The 24,149-nt window shown below is 50.6% G+C and overlaps 1 protein-coding gene across 1 annotated transcript in view; it reads right to left on the reverse strand.

Moving 5' to 3' along the window:
• The window catches only part of NPHP4 (nephrocystin 4), a 131,850-nt gene that overhangs the window by 38,281 nt on the left and 69,420 nt on the right, over nt 1-24,149 (reverse strand). Inside the window, exons 10-15 of the mRNA XM_079698616.1 lie at nt 23,059-23,197; nt 4,720-4,781; nt 2,696-2,806; nt 1,273-1,421; nt 925-1,116; nt 286-473 (exon numbers count right to left, since the gene is read on the reverse strand). Of these exons, the coding sequence (XP_079554742.1) occupies nt 286-473; nt 925-1,116; nt 1,273-1,421; nt 2,696-2,806; nt 4,720-4,781; nt 23,059-23,197 (841 nt within the window). The remainder of the gene's footprint in view (nt 1-285; nt 474-924; nt 1,117-1,272; nt 1,422-2,695; nt 2,807-4,719; nt 4,782-23,058; nt 23,198-24,149) is intronic.

The raw sequence follows: 24,149 nt of genomic DNA on the forward strand, positions 1-24,149 counted from the left end.
TTTTTTAAAAAAGACTCTACTTTTTTAGATCTACATAAGAAAATATCTATAGATGAAATTATATAACGTCTGGAATTTGCATCAAATAGCCCTGGTTTGGGGAGAGACCTGGGCAGGGATGTCACTGATAACGGTCAGAGGTGAGTGGCAGGGGCACTGATTTATTGTGCTGTTCTCTCAAACGGTGAACGTGTTTGAAGTTTTTCACTGTTCAACATTTTCTAAATAATAAAATTCGCAAAGCTTGGCCCTGGATTTCACGTTTTCCGGGTGCCCAGTGCTCACCCGCATCAAAGGAGCCGTCCTTGTGAATCAGCACGAGGAGGTAGGGCAGGGAGGCCGAGCTGCTCTTCCCGGCCTCGTCCAGCTCAACCAGCTGCAGCCGCGGCGTCGTCTCGGGGGGGAAGCGGTAGAACTGGAAGGTGAAATACACAGTCTGTGGCCACGGCGCTGCCTGGTCGTCCTGGGACACCCTGGATCCAACGACAGCTCCGAGTTAATCAAGGGTCCGGGGGGAGAACCCGGGCTTTCGTCACACACTCGCAGGGAGACAGCAGGTGAGAGGCCGCCTCCTTCATCCACACCAGCAGCCCTACTGTGACCTCGGGGAGCCCGCCAGGCATCCCCCCACTTCAGGCGTGGCTGGAGAGCCCAGATCTCGGGGCTACACCAGTACCCAAGGACAGGGCGACACTCCGTCCACGCTGTAACTGAGGACCACAGGAGGTCGGTCAAAGAAGGTTTTACAGCATCTGGAAATGGTAGTGGGTGGGTCCCAGCCAAACGAAAATAAAGACAGAGGGCATTCCGCAGTCCCGTTAAGACCTGCGAAGTATTCCACCAGAGACACACAGAAGTTCTTCCTCAACGCAAGAAATGCAAAAGCCAGGAAAAGAGCAACAGAGCAAATATTCAAGAGTTTACCTGCTAAAGGCAAGAAAGTGTAGCACTATCTCGTTGCTTTGCAGACAGTCTGATTCTTCCTTCTGAGGGTTGAACTTCACGGGATCTGTAGGATCCACGGCCTCGGCTGGTTGTTTATTGGCGTCCAGAATCTCGGGAAAGCCGGCGGACCGCAGCAGCGCTAGGGAGGCTCGTGACGGCTTCCCTCCAGAGCTGGAACAGGAGGCCTCCTGAGCCAGCCTCCAGGAAAGGGCCAGCCAAGAGGCAGGACCTGGAAAGCCAGCTCTCCAGGAAAGCCTACCGTTCAGGGGGTTGAAGGGTCTTGAGCACACAGCACTTGCTCTGGGCCCTCCCACACCTGCCCCTCACCTCCTGGTCCAGGCTCCCACGATGATCGGGGCATGCACAGGTGTGAAAGGCAGCTCCTGCAACTGCTCAGCAGTGGATGTGCCCGGGACCAAGGCCGTTTGGCTCAGGTCAGCTTCCAGGTGGGAGATCCTGCCCTCCAAGGGGAACTCCTGCCCAACACAATGGGGCCCCAGGTGAGGCCAACGAGGATCCCAACCCGTAACCAAGGATGCTTGGACTTGGGGCTCATGGGTGAACTGCCTCTGTCACATTGCAAATGAAAACACAGGAGGCTCAGCTGCACTGGAATTTCAGGTAAGCGATGAATAATTTTAGTATAAGAATATCCCACGCAATATCCAGGGCACACTTATACTGGAAAGTATTGTTTATCTGAAATTCAAATTCACCTGGGCATCCTGTATTTTATGTGAGTCGAAAAGCAACGAGGAAGGAATCATAATTTTTTGAACAGCTCAGTAGCACAGGACACATCTGATGCCTGAGAAGGCAAATTAACATCAAAACCATGTCTACGGAACAGAAAGATGAAACCATCTCCAATAACGCTAGGGAGACTGTGGGACGGAGCCCCCGAGCTTCTGTAAATGCTTCCCTGTTCCCACGTCACCGAATGCTCTAGGCTTTCACCGCCCACCTCTGTCTAAAGGAAGAGCTTGACGGGGTCTGGGACGTTCTCTCTCCAACTGGCTTCCCAAGCTTCCCGTTTCATTTAGAAGGAGCCCCACGTGACCAGAGGCAAGGAACACGGGCCTCAGGCACCGGTAACAGAAGAGATGAAGGCTCTTCATAATGACACGAGCCCAGGTATATTTTAGAATCAGGCATTTCACCACGAGGGTTTTCAAGGAAGTAATTAAATGGAACATTTTTTCTCAACAGACTTCCAAGGCAAGACTGAAGTTTGCAGGTGAACCAGCAAACTCTACATGAGTCCCCCAAGTTCAGTAGAAGGAAACAGGCCTATTTTAGCCCATTAGCTCCACTGGGATTGGGGACGGTGGGCTCCACAAACTCTCCTCCAGCCGCAGGGCGAGCGTCCTGGAGGGGGAGCTGGCAACTTGGATTGACCTCTATTTACATCTCCAGCAAAACCTTCCCTTTCCTCTCATGTTCAGAGATCTAAGGGCGCTTTTACTTTGTCTTCTCAGGTAGAGCAAAGCCTAAATCAAGCCCTGTGGCAGGAAAAGCTCCCAGACCAAATACCCTTGGTCACCAAGACGGACGGTGGCAAATATCTAAAGCTGGAAGGAGGTGATGTCCAGCCCCCACCCCAGTGCCCGCATCACAGAGAACCCAGGAAGGTCTCAGTCACCTCACCAAGGACCAGGGCAGCTCACAAAGTCAGAGACTTCCACAGAAGTCAGGAGTTCGGAGCCACTCCCTGGAAGGAGGCAGGCGGGGGGAGGGGCAGGCTACTCACCCCCGGGGCCGGGGAGGGCGTGGGGCTCCCCGGAGGTGGCTTTGAGGAGGCTTCGGCCAAGCGGCGCTGAGCTGGGGACTGTGGGGAAGCCGCCAGCTGGGAAAGCGACAGCTGAAGGGAAGAAAGCTTGGGTAAGACGACAAAATGCACCCCAGTAGCTTCACAAAGTCCCTCCCGCCCCCCTGCTGGCACAGGCCCCTGGGAAGGAAGGGAGGACTCTGATGCGGCCACAGGGAGCAGTGAGGTCTGGAATCTCCTGGAACCCGGCATCACGTCTAATTGCTTCTTTTCTAACTACCGAGAGGGGCAATTCTGTGGTTCCTCCCACATCGTAATATGTGAATAAAAATATTATTAACAAGGAAAAGCAAGTGGAGAAGGGGAAATGGCCAGGGAAGCCGGGTGGGTTCTCTGACACTCGGCCTGCAGGGCCGGCTTGTCTCTGAACCTCTCTGGGTTTCACCTCCACCCCTGGACTGAACTTCTCCAAGACCCCTTCTGATTCTAACCACCTGTGTTCCTATGACATGCACCCGCCCGTTAAGGCAGTGGCCATGATGGCAGCCGACGTGGGCCCTGGAAGCCCCACTCCACCACTTCACTGCCACGTGACGTCGGCAAGTCGCCTAACTAACCTGGTCTTGCCTCAGTCTCCTCACCTGTAAAATGGGGGTGCTAGCAGTACCTAGATCACAGGCCTACTGTGAGAAAGGGCTTGGCAAGGTACCCGGCACAGGGTCAGGTAAACGTGACTAACGTGAGGAAAACGAACGTTGCTCTAAAAGGCCGGTGTGAAGAGGTGGGGGGCCCTCGCTCTACTGAAGACCCGTCTCTCAAATCCTGGTCTCTATTTATGATGTACACGTTAACAAATGAGACGTCTGTCATCAGCAGTGACAGCTGGCCCGGTGGGGCGGAGGGGGCTGGTGCTGGTACAGAGAAGGACCCAACCCATGATGAGGTGTTGAAGAAATGGACGAGGGGCACTGGGGGATCCGGGCAGCATCTTAGGGGCAGAGAAGAATTTAGGGTCTGCTCAGCTTCCCTTCAGAGCCCACAAGCTGCCGTGAGCGCCTCCTGCCTCTGGGGCTGGAGGTGCTGCCCTGTGGCCCCTCAGCACTTAGGGGCACCATGCCAACCGCTGGAGGGAAAATGCTGGGAAAGGCCAGCAGGGCCCGGGAGGCTGTCCCCAAACACGTGTCTTCGGGCAAACACCACATTCACTTCTGGTGCAGTTTCCCAGCTGCACGGTCCACATTGAAGCCACATCCTGGGGACAGCCCTGGATGCCGAATCATTCAACTTTTCCAGAAAGTCAACGTCCAGGGTGATGTTGGCAGACAAGGTCATCAGGAAGACGAGCCAACTCTGACCTCATTCAAAAACCACGCTGGCCAGAGCCAGCCCCGAGCCACGGGCAGACCTGCAACTGGCTCAGGATCCCTGAGGGGCGGCCGCAGCTCCTAGCACCGGAGGAGACGTCTGTTCTCCGACAGGCCCGCCGACGCGCTGGCCTCTGTCGTTGCCGCCCTGCCCCTCTAGCACCAGCTGCTCGGCGCACCTGCCCGGCTGCTGCCTGGGGAAGCCACGGCCTCACCGGCGCCCTCTCCTAGCAGAGGGTCAGGAGAGGAGGCGGCGAAGAGCGCTCCTCCGTGTCTCAGAAGAGGAAAAAAGGCCATTCAGTCCTGAAAGGCTCCCAGCCATCAGACATAATTGCGGGAGAACGCATCAGCTCGAGTGCGGACACAGGCCTTCCATGGCAACTGGAGGATCATTAACAACCAGCAGAAGCCACGGCCCTCACAGCCGACGCCGGGAGCAGGACACCAGGGACCCGCCGTGGAGACAGGTAGGAGGGCGGCTGAGGACACCTGCACCCCGACCCCTGGGGGACACTGCCCAGCCCACACAAGTAAACAGGACATCAACTGTTCTTAAAGATGCAAAGGGGACTTTCCCGCACCCAGAACCTTTAAATACTTGACTGTGGAATTCCGAAACAGGCCTCTCGGGCCTGGACTTACCCCTGGTCCCACTGGCGAGTCCTGGGGGGTGGTAAGCCCCCGGGGCAGTGGTGCTGGCAGGCCTGGAAGGAAGCACAGGGGCCGGGGAGGGGCCATCAGCCTGGGTGGGGCAAGGGCACCGGAGCCCGGCTCAGGCAGGCCTGGCGCGAGTCTCCCCTTGGCGGTAACCGGTGCTCGGAGCTGGGCAGCGGCCACTGGGCAGCCCCAGTGCTTGGTGAGCAGACCCGGGGCGCCGTCCCCAGTCACCGCCTGCAGGATGGAGCCTGAGCTCGCTGCCCACTTCCTCGGCCTCCTTCTCCCTGCTCATGAGGCTCACTCCGTGTGCGCTCAGGGAGATGTGAGGCTGTCAGACACCTGAGGCTCTCGTACGCGCACCTCAAGGCTCACCCGCCCTTTCCCCTGCTCACCCTCCCCTGCCTTCGTGGGGCCAGGTTCTGATGTCTGCCTGGGCCGGTGCTTCCCTGGCTGGGGCCCACTTGCTGTTCTGTTACATAAGAAACTTCTAAACAGACGCACGCACGGCTGGGAGCTCCGGCTCTCCCATCACTCACAGCCCGTCCCCTGAGGCCCGCTCACTCCAGGGGTGTGAGTGCGGGCGTGTTCGTACCGGGAATAGTCGAGGTCGGTCCTCCACGGGGTCCCTGGAGCGAGGGGCCGAGGGCACCCCTGCCCTGGGTGATGCGAGGCTGGTTCCTGCAGCGCCTGAGGTGCCCGACTACGGAGGGAGCAACCACCCCCACGGCGTTGTCCCCCCCACCCGCCGAGCACGGTCACACCGCACGGTGGCCCGGGGCAGGACCGGGCTGGAGTCTGCCTGTGCTGCTTCCACCCCCATCCCAGGCCCTGCACTCCTGTCTCGGAGTCCAGGCATCACTCTAGTCCCTGAAACCCCCAGACTCTCAGCACTGTGCTCCGGCGTCTGGGGCCACCCATCACCTCCCCATCAGCCCACACACGCGCGCTTCTTCCGCCGTCCGCCGCCAACATCACCGCCTCCAGTCAACGGTGGGGCTGCCCGCTGACCGGGGCCCGTCCTGACAGGGCCCCCTCCGCTCCCCCGAAGGCCCAGGTGGGACCGGGCACCTGTCCGAGGTGACACGTCTGGTCTCCCTGAGGACCGCGCCTTCCTAATGCACCTCAGTCCCCTTCACAGTGACCCGACTCTGGCCGCTGCATGTGGACGCCACCGCCGGCTGGACTTCAGGATGTCCTGGGCCCTGAGAAATCGTGCCCCCCCCCAGGTCACTAGCCCTGCTCCTGTCACCGCGTGTGGCCCTGACTGCCCGCACTTGGCCCTCCCTCCCTCCCCGGTGGCCTCTGCTGCCCAAGTCCCCGCACAGCCACGTCTGAGCCCTGGACCAGGCAGTGACCATGAGCAGGTCACCTGACCCCATGGCCCCCAGGCCCCAGGGCACATGGCACGGGGCAGGAGTGGGCGGCACCTAGCACCTACCGACCGGCCAGTGCACACGAGGGCCGTGACTCTGGATGCTGTGCAGTCTGAAGGGAGGACGCCCGACTCCCCTGGCAGCCTTGAATCCCACCACAGTGCAGCTTCAGCCACCAGGCAGGAACCGCACGTGGGAAGCAGCCCTCTAGCCGGCCCTGCTGTGCCCTGGGGCCGACATGCCACCAAAGCCCCTTCCAGCCACCTCGGAATCCACCTGGAGAAGGCACTGCAGGCTCACCCCAGGAGGAGAGATCCAGCTGATGAGGAATAGGGGGCGGGGAAAGCGGGGGCCGGCATGGAGGGAGGCCCCCAACTCCGCTGATCCCCCCTGAGCTGAGATACAGGCTGCCCTGCCCCTCGCCAGCCCAGCTCCTTTCTCAAAGCCAAGTTAACGTGATTCCAAAGAACTCGGCGCCCTCTAGTCCAGGGAGCCTCCGGTTCCTGAAACGAGCTCCCTTTGGAGGGAGTTAGCTTCGCTTCCCAGGAAAGACGTCATCTCGCGAGAAGCAAAACGCAGACCAGGATTCTGCCAGGGCCCCACTGTCCTTGAAGCCACGTGTCTCTCCCCAGACAGCTCAGGGCTCCGTGCAGCCACTCGTCGCCACCACCACCCCGCCCCCCGGAACGGTCTAGAAGATGACACAGAAGAGCAGCACGCCGGGTTCTCCTTTGTCCCACCCTAAAAGGAGACTGAAAACGACACGGGTTGATTTGGGCAGCGAGGAAAAACCTGCAGGAAATGGCTCCGTTTTCCTCTGCTCGGAGAAGCCTGGCGCCTGGGAGCCGGGCCGCGTGTCCTCTAGTTGAGGAAGATCTGAACCTTGCGGAAAGTTACACCCTCCAAGCCCGTTAAACTCCTCACACGCTCGTTATTTCCCCAGTTCATCTAAGCTGGGTACTGCGTGGTGTTTTTGAGGTGATTCTTTACATCCTGACTTATACAGTCTTAACCTCCTAGACAACCAACTGCACAAAAAAGGCTTTGCAGCAGATGAAAGCAGTGCCTGCTGGGGATCCCAGGGCCCAAACCCACACACCCCAGCGAGGCACGGGCTGTGAGAAAATACACCAAAACCACAAACTAACTTGGTTTCAAACCTTTCTGTTCTAATGTTCCATGCGGCGGTCGCTGATTAAGTCGCTTCGCAAACTACACAATCTAACGGTCTTGCCCGGACAACACAGTGTCCTCCAGAGGCGTCCACTGTCATTCCTCCAAGTCTCCCAAAAGCCACGACGGAGGTGTGGAGGTCTGACTGGGAAGCCTGCCTTCCACCACTGAGCACAACCAGGCTGCGAGCTGCCGGGGCCGACAAGACCAAACCATGGGGCGGGCCCTCACGTGTGTGCAAAGGCCGCGTGCGTGGTGACATCTGCAGTGCGCACGAGGACGTGTGCACAAGAACCTCTGCTGCAGCACCGCTGAGAACGGCAAACCAGGAGAATGGCCCACGTGTTCCTGAAAATGGAAGCCCTGAATTAAAGCTGGTCCATCTGGGTGTGGAGCCCGGAAGCAATTAAAAAGGGGGAGGTCGACGGGCGGGTCCTGACGTGGGACGTTGCCAAGACAAGTTACAGAGCGGGAAGCAAGTTACCAAGCAACCCGCGTAAGGGAATCCCACCTCTGTTAAAGGAAAAGAAAGAAAACGACACGTGGATGAAGGTCTGTAGGTAAATTCATTGAAATGCGTGGAATGGTAGGAAGAGTGAGGGGCTGGAGCCCCACCCTTTAGACGTGTGAGTAAGCGTGTTTTCCTGTACTGCCCGTGGAATTTAAAATAACTTAAATTCTAGTTTACTGATCATTATCAGGTATGTCTTTGTGTCCCTGTTGGAGCCTGACGACGCTCCTGGCTGAACCGATGGCACCAGGTGGCCCGTCGCAGAGGATGAGGTCCTGCGGCAGGGGATGCTGGTGGCTCCCCAGATGGGGCCCTCCTGTCACCCCACTGGGAATAACATCCACGTCTGGCCGTGGCGCCGCGGGGCTCTGGCTTCAGGTAAATCACCTGGTGGTTAAAAGAAGAACGCAGAGACTAAGACAACAGCTTTGCCAGGCGCTCTCTGCAGCTCAGGGACACCTCAGCCTCGGAAGGGACTGAGTCAGCGGTTGCCATGCCACCCGAGCCAACCGCGACACAGACAGACGCAGACAGGGCCACACCGAGTGCTTGAGACAGACACGTCTGCAGCTGCGGCCGCTGCGCCCCCGTCTGAAGATGAATTTCCCCGACACCCTGTTGCTCCCCGATCAGCCTCCACTTGCTGAAAAGCGCTGTCGACAGAAGCTCAAGTGTCCAGTCCTCTCTTCAGTTCAGCTTCTAGAAGCCCGAATGCCCTACACTTGACTAAAGGCCAGGAGGGGGCTTGCGATCTGCCCCAAACCTGGGCTGTCCGCGTCCTGCCACGTCACACACCTGCATCCCACGCTTCTCTGCATTCAGCCTGGGGGGAGTGGGGAGGTGTGCAGGCCACGAGGACCTGAAGCCCACTCCACGCTCCAAGGCAAGAGGGGCTACTTTTCAGGTCAGCACTTCTCAGACAGCACTTCTGACGAGTCGAGTGCGCGAGCATCACAGAAAGACAGAAAGTAAGTACACAGGCACGAGAGAGCTCAGGCAGCAGGCTTGGTGACCTCCTCCAGGCTGGAGAGGGCAGAGGTCTCTCCACTGTCCTCCCTGGGAAGCCTGGTGGGGTCCCCGTGCGTGAACACCAACCAGGAGCTGGCCCTGCATGAAAGGCAGCAGTCAAGCCCTTTACCCCACAGTGCAAGCTGCCCTCCAGAGAACGCTTTTGCTTGAACATAGCTGCGCATTCTGGGGGGGGCGGTGGGGCGGAGGAAAAGAGAATCAGCCGGCAGGGCCTGATGAGCGGGATTCGTGGTGGAAAAGGCTGCCCTGCAGACAGACCTGCCTGTGCTTAACTGAAGGGAGAGGAGGCTGTTGCTTAGCAACCCTGGCAGCTCAGGGCCAGGCAGGGAGGGGCCAGGCCTCGGACCAGGAAGGCGGGGCTGTGGGGATGTTCCAGGATGGGGCCCAACAGCTTGCCCCAGGGCAGGGGGAAGGAAGGGGTCGTCACAGCCAAAGACACAATTTCTGTGATTTAAATAAAGATTGTGGAAAACAGCCTTCCCCCGTCAGACCTTGAAAATAAAGGATGACTCAGCATTCAGTGGTACTCCAGACACTAAGAATTCACAAGGCCGACCCATTTGAAAGGCCGTTATTCCTAATTATCTGGGCTTTAAAAGTCATTCTCTTGAAGACTTTGATCACAGGAATGGAGGAAGTGAGCAAAATCTAGGAAGAGGTAAAGGATGCTCATCGATGGAGTGGGTTTGGGTCTCTTGTGCTGAAGGAATCCAGAGGCGCCCTGTCTCGGCGAATCAGGCCCAAGAGGAGTAGGAAGTATGAGACGTGCCCAGAGCCCCAGGCCGGGGTCACCTTCAGAGACCAGGCTCAGAAGCGTGATCTCCCTCCTGGAAGCCCTGGCTCTGAACCGCTCACTCAGGCTCTCGGGCAGATGCTGCGCAGGTGTGTTAGGTTCCCGGCCGCTAACTTCCATCCCCTGCTCAGTCGACACCTCTCACTCTCTCCACTGCTGCGTGATGTCCTGGATGACAGGACTCCGGGCAGGCGAGCTGCCCGTCAGTGAGGACGCTCTCGAGCGTGTCGCCCGCACACGAGGTCACAACCACGTCAAGCGTCCAACTCAGTGTGCTCTGGGAAACACCAGGGTTATGTATTTTCAATGGCCCCTTCTACCCGGCTGCTTTTATATCTATTAAGCAGACACACCAAAATTCTGACGCCACCAGAACATTCAAAAGCAAAATATGGGTCAGGGAAACACCGGGTTCCAAAACCTGGAGACGGAGGGCCCTCTAGCGGCCCCGCACACACCCCCTTGCGGAGGGTGATGAATGGACCTTTGCTCCCTGGTAATTTTGCAGAAAAAATAAAAAGGATAATTCATAACAGAAAGCCAGAGCACCTCACTTAAAGTGACAGCTGCATATCATTAAGATTTCCAAAGGAACCGTATAAGTTGGTAAAATATTGAAGCAGGAAAAGTTTCCATCATAAGTTAAACATCAGCCGGTATTTAAGTCTCTTACATTAGGTCTTGGGAGGCAACGTTTTCAAATGCTTGGAACCCGGGGTGAAGGCGAGATCACGTTAATGTGACATGAATGCGGTGATAAATCCAAATTAAATAAACCAGATGGAACCAGGTTCCATCCACGCAGATCTGCGGGTCCCCGAATGGGAGCTGAAAACCAGATGACGCTGCTACCACACGTCTGCACCAGAGCTCAGTCCCTGAGTCCTCCAGCAGCTGAAGCATCCTCTCCTGTCTGCCAAGGACGCAGCAATAACCCTTCTGGTAGAGAACTCAAAGGGTTCTCTGCACCCGGCAGCTCTGAATCTTAGGAAGTCACGCTGGGGCTCAGTGAGCCCCACACAAGGAAGAGTAACACCCTCCACCCAGTCACCCAGAAAGAGGCTCGGCTCAGCGGGCGACAGGGTCATCTCGAGCCCAAAGCAAGAGGCCTTGTGGGGGAGCCCTCCCTGTGGGGTCCCCACACCCCCTGAACCTCCAGTGCTCCCTGGAGCCCACACAGTGCCCTGCTCTGTGCCCAGCAGACTCTCTGGGGGGGGGGAGATGGTGGGCTTCTGGAAGACAGGCCGGGTCCCACTGGCAGTAACTATCAATCTCTACTCATTCAAAGATCAAGAAATGCAGGAAAAGCTGGTCAAAGCTGGGGTGCAACTACGCGGTAGAAACAGCTGAGTGCAGGGAAAGACCTGGGACAGGAGATCAGGCCCTCGATCCATCAGGTGACCGCCAGAATCCACCCTCTCTCCCGAGGGCAGCACTGATGGTTTCCCTTTGGGGAATCACCCTCCCAGCCCTTACCCCCTGTGGTCAGGGGGGCTGGCCCAACCCCACACAAGAGAGGGTGTGTGACCCAGGATGCACCTGGGTCACCCCCATCCCAGTCATTCAGGGTACAGCAGGTGACCCGGCAGAGGGAGGGGCTCCATCTCAGGACTCTGACTGGACAACTGAGCAAAAGAAGTTCTTCCTGCTGGGATTCCTAAGTCCGAGGATAACTGAGCAGCTCCCGGAGCCACCATGTAGGGAAACCCTGCCTGGAAGGAAGCCACCACGGACAGCTGGAGGGTGAGCAGACAGAGGTGTGGGAGACAGACAGACAAATAGACACACCAGGTCTTCACCACATCACTCAAGGGCCAGGGCGCAGCCAGGCCTCACGTCAGGGCCTTCCATCATGTGAGCCAATCAGTTCCCTCTCCATTTCAACTATTTTGAGTTGAGTTTCTATCATGGAAGAGTCCTGAGTGACCCATTTCTCTACCCACATGTGCTGAATGCTCTGGGCAACAGAAAGATGGATCAGCAGGGTCCCCGCTGGTGAGATGCTCCTATGATCGTCTCTAATGCCGAACGAATACCCACACCAGGGATCGGCACCTCTTCACCTTCCGGGGCCTCGCTGGGACGCTGCGCAGCCCCTGAGACTAGGCGGGGCCACACACCAGCTCTAGCCCCGGAGCTGGGAGGAGGGAGGCGGGTCATTTCTGGGCCTTTCTTTGTGCTGTGGGGGGCGGCCGGCGATACTCAGGTGACAACTGCCACGTGGGACCACAATGAGCAGAGCCGCCACCAGCCCACACGGACGTGGACTGAGAGCAGGAAACAAAGATTTCTGTTTTAAAACAGTGAGATTCAGGAATTATCTGTTACCAGGGCAAACCTGACTGATACACCCCAAAAGCAGTAGTGAGAAGGAAGAAACAGACAACAGACGATATAAAATAAAGAGCAGTCTGTCATACAGAGTGAAGTAAGGCAGAAAAAGAAAGACAAATACCATACGCTAGCACATATATATGGAATCTAAAAAAAAAAAAAAAAGGTCATGAAGAATCAAGGGGTAAGACGGGAATAAAGACGCAGACCTACTAGAGAATGGACTTGAGGATACGGGGAGGGGGAAGGGTAAGCTGGGACGAAGTGAGAGAGTGGCATGGACATATATACACTCCCAAACGTAAAATAGATAGCTAGTGGGAAACAGCCACATAGCACAGGGAGATCAGCTTAGTGGTTTGTGACCACCCAGAGCGGTGGGATAGGGAGGGTGGGAGGGAGATGCAAGAGGGAGGAGATATGGGGATATATGTATATGTATAACTGATTCACTTTGTTATACAGCAGAAACTAACACACCATTGTAAAGCAATTATACTCCAATAAAGATGTTAAAAAAACACACACACAATCAGTTAAATTTAAAAAATAAAACTCCTTTTTCCAAATAAAAAATAAAAAATAAATAAAATAAAATAAAGAGCAGCAGCTACAAAGGACAGGAGATGCAGAAAGGAGGCTCTGCAGGGAAGAGACATCTGAGCCGGGCTTTAAGGATGAGAGCAAGGGCCCATGTGAAAGGGCAAGAAGAGTTTAGTGTGTTTTTTAACGTGGGGATACGTTAAAACGCTTCTATATTCTAGGTAAAAGCAAACAGACATTGAACCCAACAATTGAGGAAGTAAGAACACTAAAGATCAAAACGTATGAGAGTCCACGCTGCACCTAGAAGAAAACTGCAGAACCTTAAGTGATATTATTCTTAAACAGATAAATGGAAAAAATACTAAGCATTCAACTTTTTTAAAACTTTTTAAAAATTAAGAGGATGGACTTGATAAAAGCATATAAAATTAAATTTTCATTAAGTTAATTAAAATTAAAGATACAGTTAGAAACAAAAACAAAGAACGGGAGAACCAATAAGTAAAACCAATAGCTAGTTCTTTGAAGAGAATGATGACGTGAAGAAACCTTGGATAAGCCTGACCAAGAAAGGGAGAGATTCACCAAAATATTAGGAATGAGAAAGGGAACCTAATCACAGATACCTTCAAAAAGAAACAACCGGCCCAGAATGGAGTCACTTGTCACTTGTACTAATCCAGTGTCACCGAACCATGGCTTAGTACCTAACCTAACTGCAGTTTCAATATTCCCCAGGAAAGTGGTCTTAACTGGCCAGTTTGGAATTTTCTGGTTGGCACCAATGAGGTAACAGCCACGTGGACCCCTTCCATACCCCAGAGGAAGGTGAGGTAGCCCGCTCCTTCCTCACCCCCTCCCCCTTCTGCCTATAAACATCTTCCTTTTTGTTCAGCTCCTCCAAGTGCCTTTCTACTTGGTAGATAGGATGCTACCTGATTCATGAATTGTTCAGTAAAGCCGGTTAGAGCTTTAAAATTTACTTGGTTGAATTTTTGCTATTTAATGATACAAATTAGAAGCTTTAAATTAGATACAATTTTATCCCAACATCTTTGTAAACTAAATGAAATTGACCATTTTTCTAGAGAATATGTATCCCAAAAGGTAACACAAGATGAGATGGAAAACCTAAATAGATCAATAACCATAAACAGAAATTTAAGTGGTTGTCAAAACATCCCTTCAAAGGGCACCAAGTTCCTGATGGTTTTATAGGTAAGTTTTATCAGACCTTCAAGAAACAGGTCCTGCCTTTTGTTTAAACAATTTTAAAGCACAGGAAAAGGTAGCAAACACAGAAGAGACTTAAAATTTTAAGTGCCAACCTGACTGGATCACAGGGCGCCCAGATGTTTGGTTAAACATTATTCTGGGTGTGTCTGTGCGGGTGTTTCCACATGAAATTCGAATTTGAAGGGGTGACTCCGTTTTAAAGCAGTTTGCCCTTCCCGCTGTTAGGTTGGGGGGGGGGGTGGGGGATGGAGGCCTCGTTGAATCCATTGAGGGTCTGTATAAAACAAAAAGGTGGAGGAAGGAAGAACTTGACCCCTCCTGCCTGACCGCAGAGCTGGGTCATCGGTCTCCTGCCCTCGGCCCCCTGTTCTCAGGCCTTCAGACCCAGATGAAATCCACGCCAGCGGCTGCCCTGGCTCTCAGACTTTTGGACTCAGCCTGAATTACATCACCTGCTTTCCTGGGTTCCAGCTTGCAGACAGTAGATCACGGGACTTCTCAGCCCCCGTAATTGTGTGATCCAATTTCTCATCATATATCTCTTCCTATACTGTATGTATATCTGCTTCTCTAGAGAACCCCAAGTAAACACTCATTTTACACACCTAGCATGCTCATAATACCAAAACCTGATAAAGACAACAAAAAAAGAAAGGATCTATATATAAAATAGATAACTAATAAGAACCTGCTGTAGAGTACAGGGAACTCTACTCAATACTCTGTAACGGCCTATATAGGAAAAGAATCTAAAAAAGAAGAGTGGATATATGTATATGTATAACTGATTCACTTTGCTGTACACCCAAAACTAACACAATATTGTAAATCAACTATACTCTAATAAAAAAATTTTTTAAAATAGAACCCACTCATATAAACAAATGCAAGTAATAATTCAATAAATAATAAGAGTGGTGTCTTAAATCAATGGGGAAAACATTAAGAATGAAATAGTATTGGGGCTTCCCTGGTGGCGCAGTGGTTGGGAGTCCACCTGCCGATGCAGGGGACACGGGTTCATGCCCCGGTCCAGGAGGATCCCACATGCCACGGAGTGGCTGGGTCCGTGAGCCATGGCCGCTGGGCCTGCGCCTCCTGAGCCTGTGCTCCGCAGCGGGAAAGGCCGCAACGGTGAGAGGCCCGCGTACTGCAAAAAAAAAAAAAGAATTAAATAGTATTGGGATAACTGGATAGCCATCTAGAAAAATCTAAATTGGATGTAAACTAATATTTTATACAAGAATAAATTCCAAATGGATCAATGATTTAAATGTGTATATAAGAAGGAAGCCCTAAAATTATTAGGAAAAAAACTTGAGAGAATTATTTGTAACCGTGGAATGTGGAAGACCTTTCTAACTAAAATATGATCTCTTAACGCTTTAAAAGAAAAGACTGAAAACAGATAACTATGAGGGGCTTCCCTGGTGGTGCAGTGGTTAAGAATCCGCCTGCCAATGCAGGGGACACAGGTTCGATCCCTGGTCCAGGAAGATCCCACATGCCACGGAGCAACTAAGCCCGTGGGCCACAACTACTGAGCCTGCACTCTAGAGCCCGTGACCCACAACTACTGAGCCCTCATGCCACAACTACTGAAGCCCGCATGCCTAGAGCCCGTGCTCCACAACAAGAGAAGCCACCACAATGAGAAGCCCGTGCACTGCAACCAAGAGTAGCCCCTGCTCGCCACAACTAGAGAAAGCCCACACACAGCAACGAAGACCCAACGCAGCCAAAAATAAATTAATTAATTAATTTTTTTTAAAAAAAGATGACTGAAAATTTTTGTAAAATCCTGGCAAAACCACTACAAGAAAAAAGACAAATTGAGACAATAAATTTGCAACCTTATCACAAAGGGCTCGTTTAACATAACAAGAGCTTCTATCAATTGGTAAAGACCAGCAACCCATTAGAAAATTGGGTCATCTATTTACTATTTCCCACTTTAACATTTTTTGAACATTTAAATATATTACATTTTCAAAAGACTTAATAAAATAAAAATTAAAAATTAGAGATTACTCTGGCTACTGTTTGGGTATGTTTCAATAAAGACTATTACACATTAAAAAAAAAAAGAAAAAGAAAAAGAAAAAAAAAAAGGATCTGCAAAGTATGCCCCACTGGTCAAGTTTGGCGCACGATCTGCGCTTATAAATAAATTTTTATTGGAACACATCCATACCTGTTCATTTACACATCCTCGATGGCTTTCACTGAACACCAGCAGAGATGAGTAGCCGTGGCAGAGGTCATCTGGCCCACAAAGCCTAAAATATTTCCTATCTGGCCTTAGAGTCTGCTGACCTCTGCCACAGATGAACCTCAAATATGGAAACAGAAACATAAATCCTGAACACAGGTTAATCAAATCAAGACAGGCATAACTACGTTCCCCACATATTATTCTCTGTCTTATTCTTTAATGGACTTTATCTTTAGAGCAGTTTTATACTCACTTTGAGCAGAAAGGACAGGGCATTCCCATACACTCCCTTTTCACATAGGCACAGCTTCCCTGCTGTCAACACCGCACACCAGAGTGGGACAGTATTCTTTCTGCTACCTAAATATTTGGTGGTGTATTCACTTACTGTCTCTTTTTAAAATGTACCTGGCACTTCAGAGACTGTCAATAGGGTTTGCTGAATGGGTAAAGGGAGGGCATGCTGAGCAAACCTCTCCGAATAAACGCTCCCTTACTTTCTTCCAGAAGCTAAGATAAAACGGTAGAAGCAGGGCCAACACCGAGCTTTCCGGCCCGGCGGGAACCCACTTCCCTAGATGGCAACACGGGCACTGGTTTGTATCCATCAAGGACTTTGGGGTCAACAGGAGCTCTGTGCAAATACTGCATTTGCTCCTGACCTGGTGGTCGCCCTGTTTCCAGTGAGATCTGGGATCTGTATTTAGTTGGGCCAGTGGTTGAAAGGGAGTATGAACATGTGGCCACTGCCCACCGGTGCTGCCAGCCAGCAGGACGACAAGATCAATGCAGCTGACAGCAACCGTGAAGCCTTTGCCCCGAGCCGGCAGCCTGCGCACCCTGACAAACCTCTTTTCATCTAACCCTCTCCACGACCTCTGAGGGCCTTTGCCCGTTTTTCTTGTCGGTCGTGTATCTCCTTCTTACTGATCAGGAGGAGCTCTTTCTATCATCTGTCTTCCTTCTAATCTCCTCATTCTTTCCATTACTTTTTAACGGTTTTATGTATTGCAAGTATCTTTTAGTCTGAGGTTTGTCTTTTTTATATATGTCAATTTTTATTTATTTATGGCTACGTTGGGTCTTCATTGCTGCAGCGCGGGCTTTTCTCTAGTTGCGGCGAGCGGAGGCTACTCTTCGTTGCGGTGCGCGGGCTTCTCATTGCGGTGGCTTCTCTTGTTGTGGAGCACGGGCTCTAGTCATGCGGGCTTCGGTAGTTGTGGCGCGTGGGCTCAGGAGTTGTGGCTCGTGGACTCTAGAGAGCAGGCTCAGTAGTTGTGGCGCACGGGCTTAGTTGCTCCGCGGCATGTGGGATCTTCCCGGACCAGGGCTCGGACCCGTGTCCCCTGCATTGGCAGGCGGATTCTTAACCACTGCGCCACCAGGGAAGCCCAGTCCTGAGGCTTGTCTTTTAACTTTGTTTATGGAGTCTTCTCTCATAGAAAAGCTTTACATGTTAACATTATCACGTTTCTCAGTCTTCTCTTTTTGGTTTGTGCTTTGTCTATCTTGTTTAAGGAAGCCTTCCTAACCTGAAGGTCATAAAAATATTCTCCAAATTTTTTTCTAAGACTCCTCAAGTTTTGTTTTTCATATGTAGGCCTTTAATCCATCCATTTTACAGCTGAGGAAACTGAGGGAGGGACACATTAAGCAACTGGTCTAAGATCACCCAGTTGGCAAGTCTGGATTCACAAACAAAACGTGACTGATTTCAAAGCCACTTACATGCTGCCATGCTGTCCGTTTCCTTTCAGAACCTGCCTTTTTCACCCAGCACGCTGTTGTGAAGGTCCACCCATAATGATATGCAGAGCCCTATCTTGGCATTTTCACTGCTGTATAGCACCCATGGTCCAAATAAATCAGCTCGTTCAGCCATCCCCCGACTGAGGCGCAGGCAGGTCGTTCCCACGCTTCAGCCACTAAACACAGGCCCCGTGTCATAAGAACTAGTTCCTCTCTGCAGTGGGCGTCTGGAAATGGCATTTCCCGGCTGTAGGGTATTAACTAAACACTACAAAATTGCTCTTCAAAGTGGTCGTACATCCTGGATTCCTCCCTGGGTGGTGGGAATTCCTCGCTTCCCAAATCCTCCTCAACCTACATGCTATTAGCCGGCCACGTTTTTCCAACACGAGGGGCATGAAGTGATTTCTCATTTTAATTTGCATTTCTCTGATTGCTAGTGAAACTGAGCACTTTTGCATACGCTGATTGGCTGTTCTGGTTTCTCCTCTGTGAATTCTCTCCTCACATCCCTTTGCCCATTTTTCTGTCCTGTTATGGACCACTCCTTATTGATTCCGAACAGCTCTTTCTATCATCTTTCTTCTTTCTAATCTTCTGATTCTAAAATTTCTACAGTTCTGTTTTGTAATCCATCCAGAATTTGTATACACAACATGAAATTGGGATCTGATTTTCCATTTTCCACCTGGACAGCCAGTCCAGCGCTGTTAACTGACTGGTCCGCCCTTACTCTTGCGGCAGACAGAATAATGCTGCCCACCGCCCCACCAAGTGCCCACATCCTAATCCCCACAACCTGTGAATACGCTGCATTAACGCCACCAAGGGAACCAAGGTGGCAGATGGAATTAAGGTTGCTAATCAGCTGGCCTGGAGACACGGAGATTGTCCTGGATGGGGGAGGGGGCCCAGTGTAACCACAACAGTCCTTATGAGTGAAAGAGAGGCAGGAGTGATTAATCAGGGTCCGAGAGAGACGCGCAAATGCTATTCTGAATCTGCCTCTGAAGATGGAGGACGGGGCCAAAGGTGCCGCTGGGCCCTGGGAGCCAGCAAAGGCGATGAGGCAGATCCTCTCCCACGGCCTCCGCAGGGGCACAGCCCAGAGACCTCGACTTCAGCCTGTGACACCTTTGGACTGCTGATCTCCAGAACCGGATGATACTAACTTCATGCTATTTTAAGCAACTAAGCTTATGATAATTTGTTATAACAACAGTAGGAAAGTAACATGCTCCTTATCTGTAATTTGTCACACATCACGCTTTTTACTTTGTCTTGTTATCTGTTGATCTATGTCTGTACCAACGTCATACTGTGCTAGTTACTATAATTTTGCTGTTAAGCTTGCAAGTCAAGAAAGGGGAAGCCTCTCTTCTTCAAAACTGCCTTGGCTATTCTTGAATATGTAATTTTTAAATTTAACAAAAAGAATATATCTTAAAAGAAAATAAACACAGTACACAAGGGAGATGCTTTCTAGGCACAGGGCATGAGCCAAGACTCAAAGTCATGAAACGACGACATGTTTAGTGAATCACACGCAGCACAGAGCAGCCAGGAAAACTTTCAAAACCACTGGACGATCAGCCCTGGGGTGGATGATTTCAGTAGCCTAGAAGCCATTAACAGCAGGCAAAGCCTGCTACTTCTGACCGGATTTTCCCTCCCATCTGAAACAAAAATTTTTTAACAGAATATACAAAACAAGTCTTTAAGTCACTGGAATTCAGGCAGGAAAGGATCCTGAGGAACTGGAAACAAAAGAAGTAAACCCTCCAATTGTCCTCACGTCACAGTGTTGAGTGATTCTGCAGACTGCAGTGCAGGGAGGGGAACCCAGACAGTGCACAGTGAGGCCCTGATCTGAAGACCAAGCTGAGAGTCCAAGGAGACCAAGGAAGCTGGAGTTTGCAGGGCTGAACACAGACAGGAAGGGTGCACAGAGAAGGAGTTCCAGCCACTTAGAGGGTCCCTCTAGGATTTAGTAGATCACTGATGAGGAAACTACCCAAGGATGGGCAAAGAACCACCCGAAAAATTAGAAGGACCAGTACCCAGGGCTCACCCGAGGCCAGAAAGAAGCCGTTCTCACAGACTGGTAAACCTCATAATTCAGGGACATCAGGCAGAGTAACAAAAGGGGTCTTGTCACCCAGTGAGGAATAATTAGCCCTAAACTAAATGCTGATCTGGTCCCATCTAACAAATCTTAAGGGCAAGACCCAAAATGACCAAACCGTTTCCAAAGCTCAAGAGTATTTATCAACTACAAAAATATTCAGTCCCCAAAATGAGAAAACTCACAATACGTGGAATCCAGTAAAAAAAAAAAAAAATTATGAATATAAAGAAGCAGGAAAATACAACCCAAATTAGGACAAAAATCAATCAATCAAAACTAATCCAGAACTGACCAAGGTATTAGAATTGGCAAACAAAGATATTAAAGTAGGGACAAACGCTGTAACATTATCTCCAGATTTGGGTAACTTGAAACTAAACCAAGTTAAAATGAGAATTCACTCACTATCTGGGTCACTATCTGGGTCATTTCAAATAGGATAAAATACTGGAACATTAACTGCTGGGCAGGTCTAAGAGGTCTACCTACCTCTGCCTTCTTTGGAGAGGAAGACTAAAGCATAAGCTTGTCAGTGGTTGTACAGGTATTTCCCATGTTCAAGAAGCAACAGGAAACACTGAACATGGAAGACAAAAAAAGACCCTGAGAGAACTTCTGGAGATGAAAACTACAGTATCTGTGATGAAAACGACACTGGATGGGATTCATGGCAGATCAGACACTGCAGAAGAAAAGATGAGTGAACCTGAAGGTGCAGCAATAGGAATGATCTAGGACGGGACACAGAGAGACAAGACCACAAATAGAAGTGAGGCTCGCTGCCTGATACATGCGTAATTGGGGGCCCCGAGGGAGAAGAGAGAGGAGGCCAGAAGAAGGAATGATCAAAATTGTTCCAACTGTGATTTAAAGAACCCAGAGATCCAAGAAGTTCCGTGAACCCCAAGCAAAACATCAGTTAAAGGACAATTCTGGGAAACAGAGGCAGCGGCAGACTAGGCTTTAAATATCCTCTAAGGCCCCCATGAGAACAGACAGGGCAACTGGGAGAGCAAACCCAAAGTCCACAGCCACACTGACAGTAGGTCAGGCCGGAGAAGCCAACAGGGTCATCCCGTCCTGGTTGACAATTAGAATAGACTAGATGCTGTTTCCAGTGCCATGACTACATCAAACTTCAACACCGGAAATTTCCTTTCCAGAAAAGGTAATTATACTCTTCCCTTAACGATAGCTGTATGGGTTTCTTCTCTAAGAAAATGATCTATTCAGACATTTCTAAGGACCAGGGTAAACTGTATTTATTACTTTAAACTGGGTTTATTACATTTCACTACTGTCCTTTTGAGTTACTTAATCAAAAACCAGAGTAGTCATATGTATATCTAATCACAAAATATACATATTTTTATAATCTAGGATACTATCTTTCTTTCATCCTTACATTTCTTAGAGGTTGGTACTTGTTTTATTTTTAGAATGTAACTACAAACATATGTCAAAGAAAGGAAGATAGTAGATTTAAAGAAGGGAACAGGTTAGGAATAAATTTGGCTCTTTAATATTTTTAACTATATATTCTATGCTTTCCATGCATTCAACTTTATCAAATAAAATTGGAAATTTATTCTAAACTGACTCTGATGGAAAACACATGCCTACCACCCACCACTGCAAGGTCTTCTAGCAGATATTCTGGCAATTCCTCAAGTATAAGTGGTGCTGTACACTCCAGTACCATTTATATAAGATGTGATTATTAATGTACACACTGGTGGTAAACAGCAATCCTGAGAACAGTCTGATAAGCACAATATTCAAAACTAGAGAGACCAAAACAATTAAAACCATCAAATGTACTGCCTTTCGGGGAAGAAGGAAAATACTTAATAATGTGCTTTGTCCCGAAGCAATCAACTATTAAGTTTTGGTACCTGAATATTTTTAAATATCTCGGAAAATCCTGGAAGGTCACAAAGATGGAGGCCAGTACATCAAGTTCTAGGCCAGAGAAACAAGTGTGCTGCTTCCACCAACTGTAAGATTAAATTCAGCAAGACTGGGACTTACTTCCCTGGTGGTCCACTGGTTAAGACTCCATGCTCCCAATGCAGGGGGCCTGGGATCGATCCCTGGTCAGGGAACTAGATCCCACATGCATGCCGCAACTAAGAGTTCTCACGCCACAACTAAGGAGCCCCAGAGCTGCAACTAAGGAGCCTGCCTGCTGCACCTAAGACCCAGTGCAACCAAATAAATATTTTAAAAATAAACCAGTAAATTCAACAAGACCAGTTTCCAAAAACTAGAATCTCAACTCATAAAAAACTACTCCCAAATGACAGACTCACTGGTGCCTTTGCACCAGCACCCAGGACCTGCTGCCCAAGAGATACTGCCCAGCCCTCCATGGACACCCAGCAGTGTCCATCAGAGGAAATCCATCTGGTTGGAGGACGGATGGACACTAAGCTCCCCTCTACAGCTTACACTTTTGTTCATTCCCTACCTTTCTGACTTTCTAAGAGCCTAACTGGCCATGATCTAGAACATTCTTTCAGCCAGCAAGACCCCTAGAAGCCGAGAGCCAAGGGCTCAATGCTCTTTCAACTCTCCTCCTAAACTCCTCCTCTTCCCGCCACAGGTGGGATTCCCCACCAGGACACTAGCTGCCTGTCCTTGGGAATAAACTAAGAGGCCCTGAACACAAGGTACCGGCCTCAGCAGAAGGTGTGGTGTAGCCAATGCAAAGCTGACAGCCGTGGTCACACGTGGGGACGCCACCACCCACAGGAAGGGCATCACTCTGCTGACAGCCCTCGATCCCTTTCTTAAAGCCATGCCCTGAGGTCATGGCCTCCCCACCCTCAGACTGTGCTCCAAGGGAGTACAAAGCACTTTTTAAAAACAGCAAACTCATGGCTACATTAAAGTGCAAAGTAAAGCTGGCAGTCCTTGGCTTTCAGCCAGCCTCTGATTCTTGAGCCCTGTATCTGCAGGGCACCCACATGATGTGTCCCTTTAAGGGTCACCAACAGACCTTCCCAGGCCCTCGGTCAGGGAGCTGCAAGCAACAGAGCTGACTCGTGGCTGAAGCCCAAAGTGCTGGGCCACGCTTCATCACTGCCCAGTTCTACACCTCTGTATTCAGCAAAAACTCAACCAACTGATTCAAATTAAAGCAATCTGCAGTAAGTATCTGATAAACGTTGCTGTACTGGGCACAGATGGAGCTGTGCCGTGAGCTGGAAGACTCAGCTCTCTACACACACTTACCTGAAGGGGAGGTGGGTGGCTTCCTGGAAGGCCGCTGCTCTGCCTTGGGGCGAATGGCGTGCTCCACGGGCGTGTCCAGGTGTCCTTCAGGGCTCAGTGAGTACTGGAACTGGACTGTCCCCGACTCCACCTGCTTCACCTACGATCGACCACAACAAGAGCGGTGACGGCCACGCTCCCTTCATCAGCACCCTTCGGTCAGAACAGCTCAACCAGGAACCATTCGCCCGGCCCTAAGATGATCAATGGGAATCGGAGCCCCAGGAGACCACCATCACAAGAACACCCTCACCCAAGCAGAAATCACAACATTGCTGCTCCAGTTTCGAATGCATTTTTTAATTAACCTATGTTATGTTGACTGTTTCCCTTTTGGTGTATAGTTCTTTGAGTTTTAACACATGTAACCACCACCACAGCCAGGGTACAGAACAGCCCCACCACCCAAAACATTCCCTCACTGCCTCCTTGTACACCATCCTGCCAACACCCAACCCCACAATCTACCCCTCTCTTCTGTCATATAAATGGGATCACATGCTATACAACCTTTGAGACTGGCTTCTTTCACTCCCTGCGATACTGATGAGACTCTCCCGGGCCGTAGTGTGTACCCACAGCCCATTCCTTTTTGTTGCCGAGGAGTTTTCTATTGTACGATGCACCCCAGTGTACTTATCCATTCACCCATTTAGGAACATTCGGGCTGTTTCCAGCTTGAGTGGTTATAAATAGAGCTGCTAGGAACACTGGTATACGTATTTCTGTGTGACATAAGTTTTCATTCCCATAAGGTTCACTTCTCTACGAGTAGGATTGCTGGGTCATATGGTATGTGTATATTTAATTTTACAGGAAACTGCTAAACTGTGACTTGCTTCTGGACTCTATTCCATTCATCTATGGGTCAATGCCTTTACCAACAGCACTTTATCGTAATTACTGTAGCTTTAATGAAAGTCTTGAAATTGTGTAGTATGAATCCTCCAACTTTATCGTTCTTTTCAAAATTCTTTTGACTCTAATTCCTTTGCTTTTCTGTATAAACTTTAGAATCAGCTTGTCTATATATACAAAAAAATCATGTAAGG

Source organism: Hyperoodon ampullatus, assembly GCF_949752795.1.
Source record: "Hyperoodon ampullatus genome assembly, chromosome: 2".
NCBI classification, from domain to species: Eukaryota; Metazoa; Chordata; class Mammalia; order Artiodactyla; family Ziphiidae; genus Hyperoodon; species Hyperoodon ampullatus.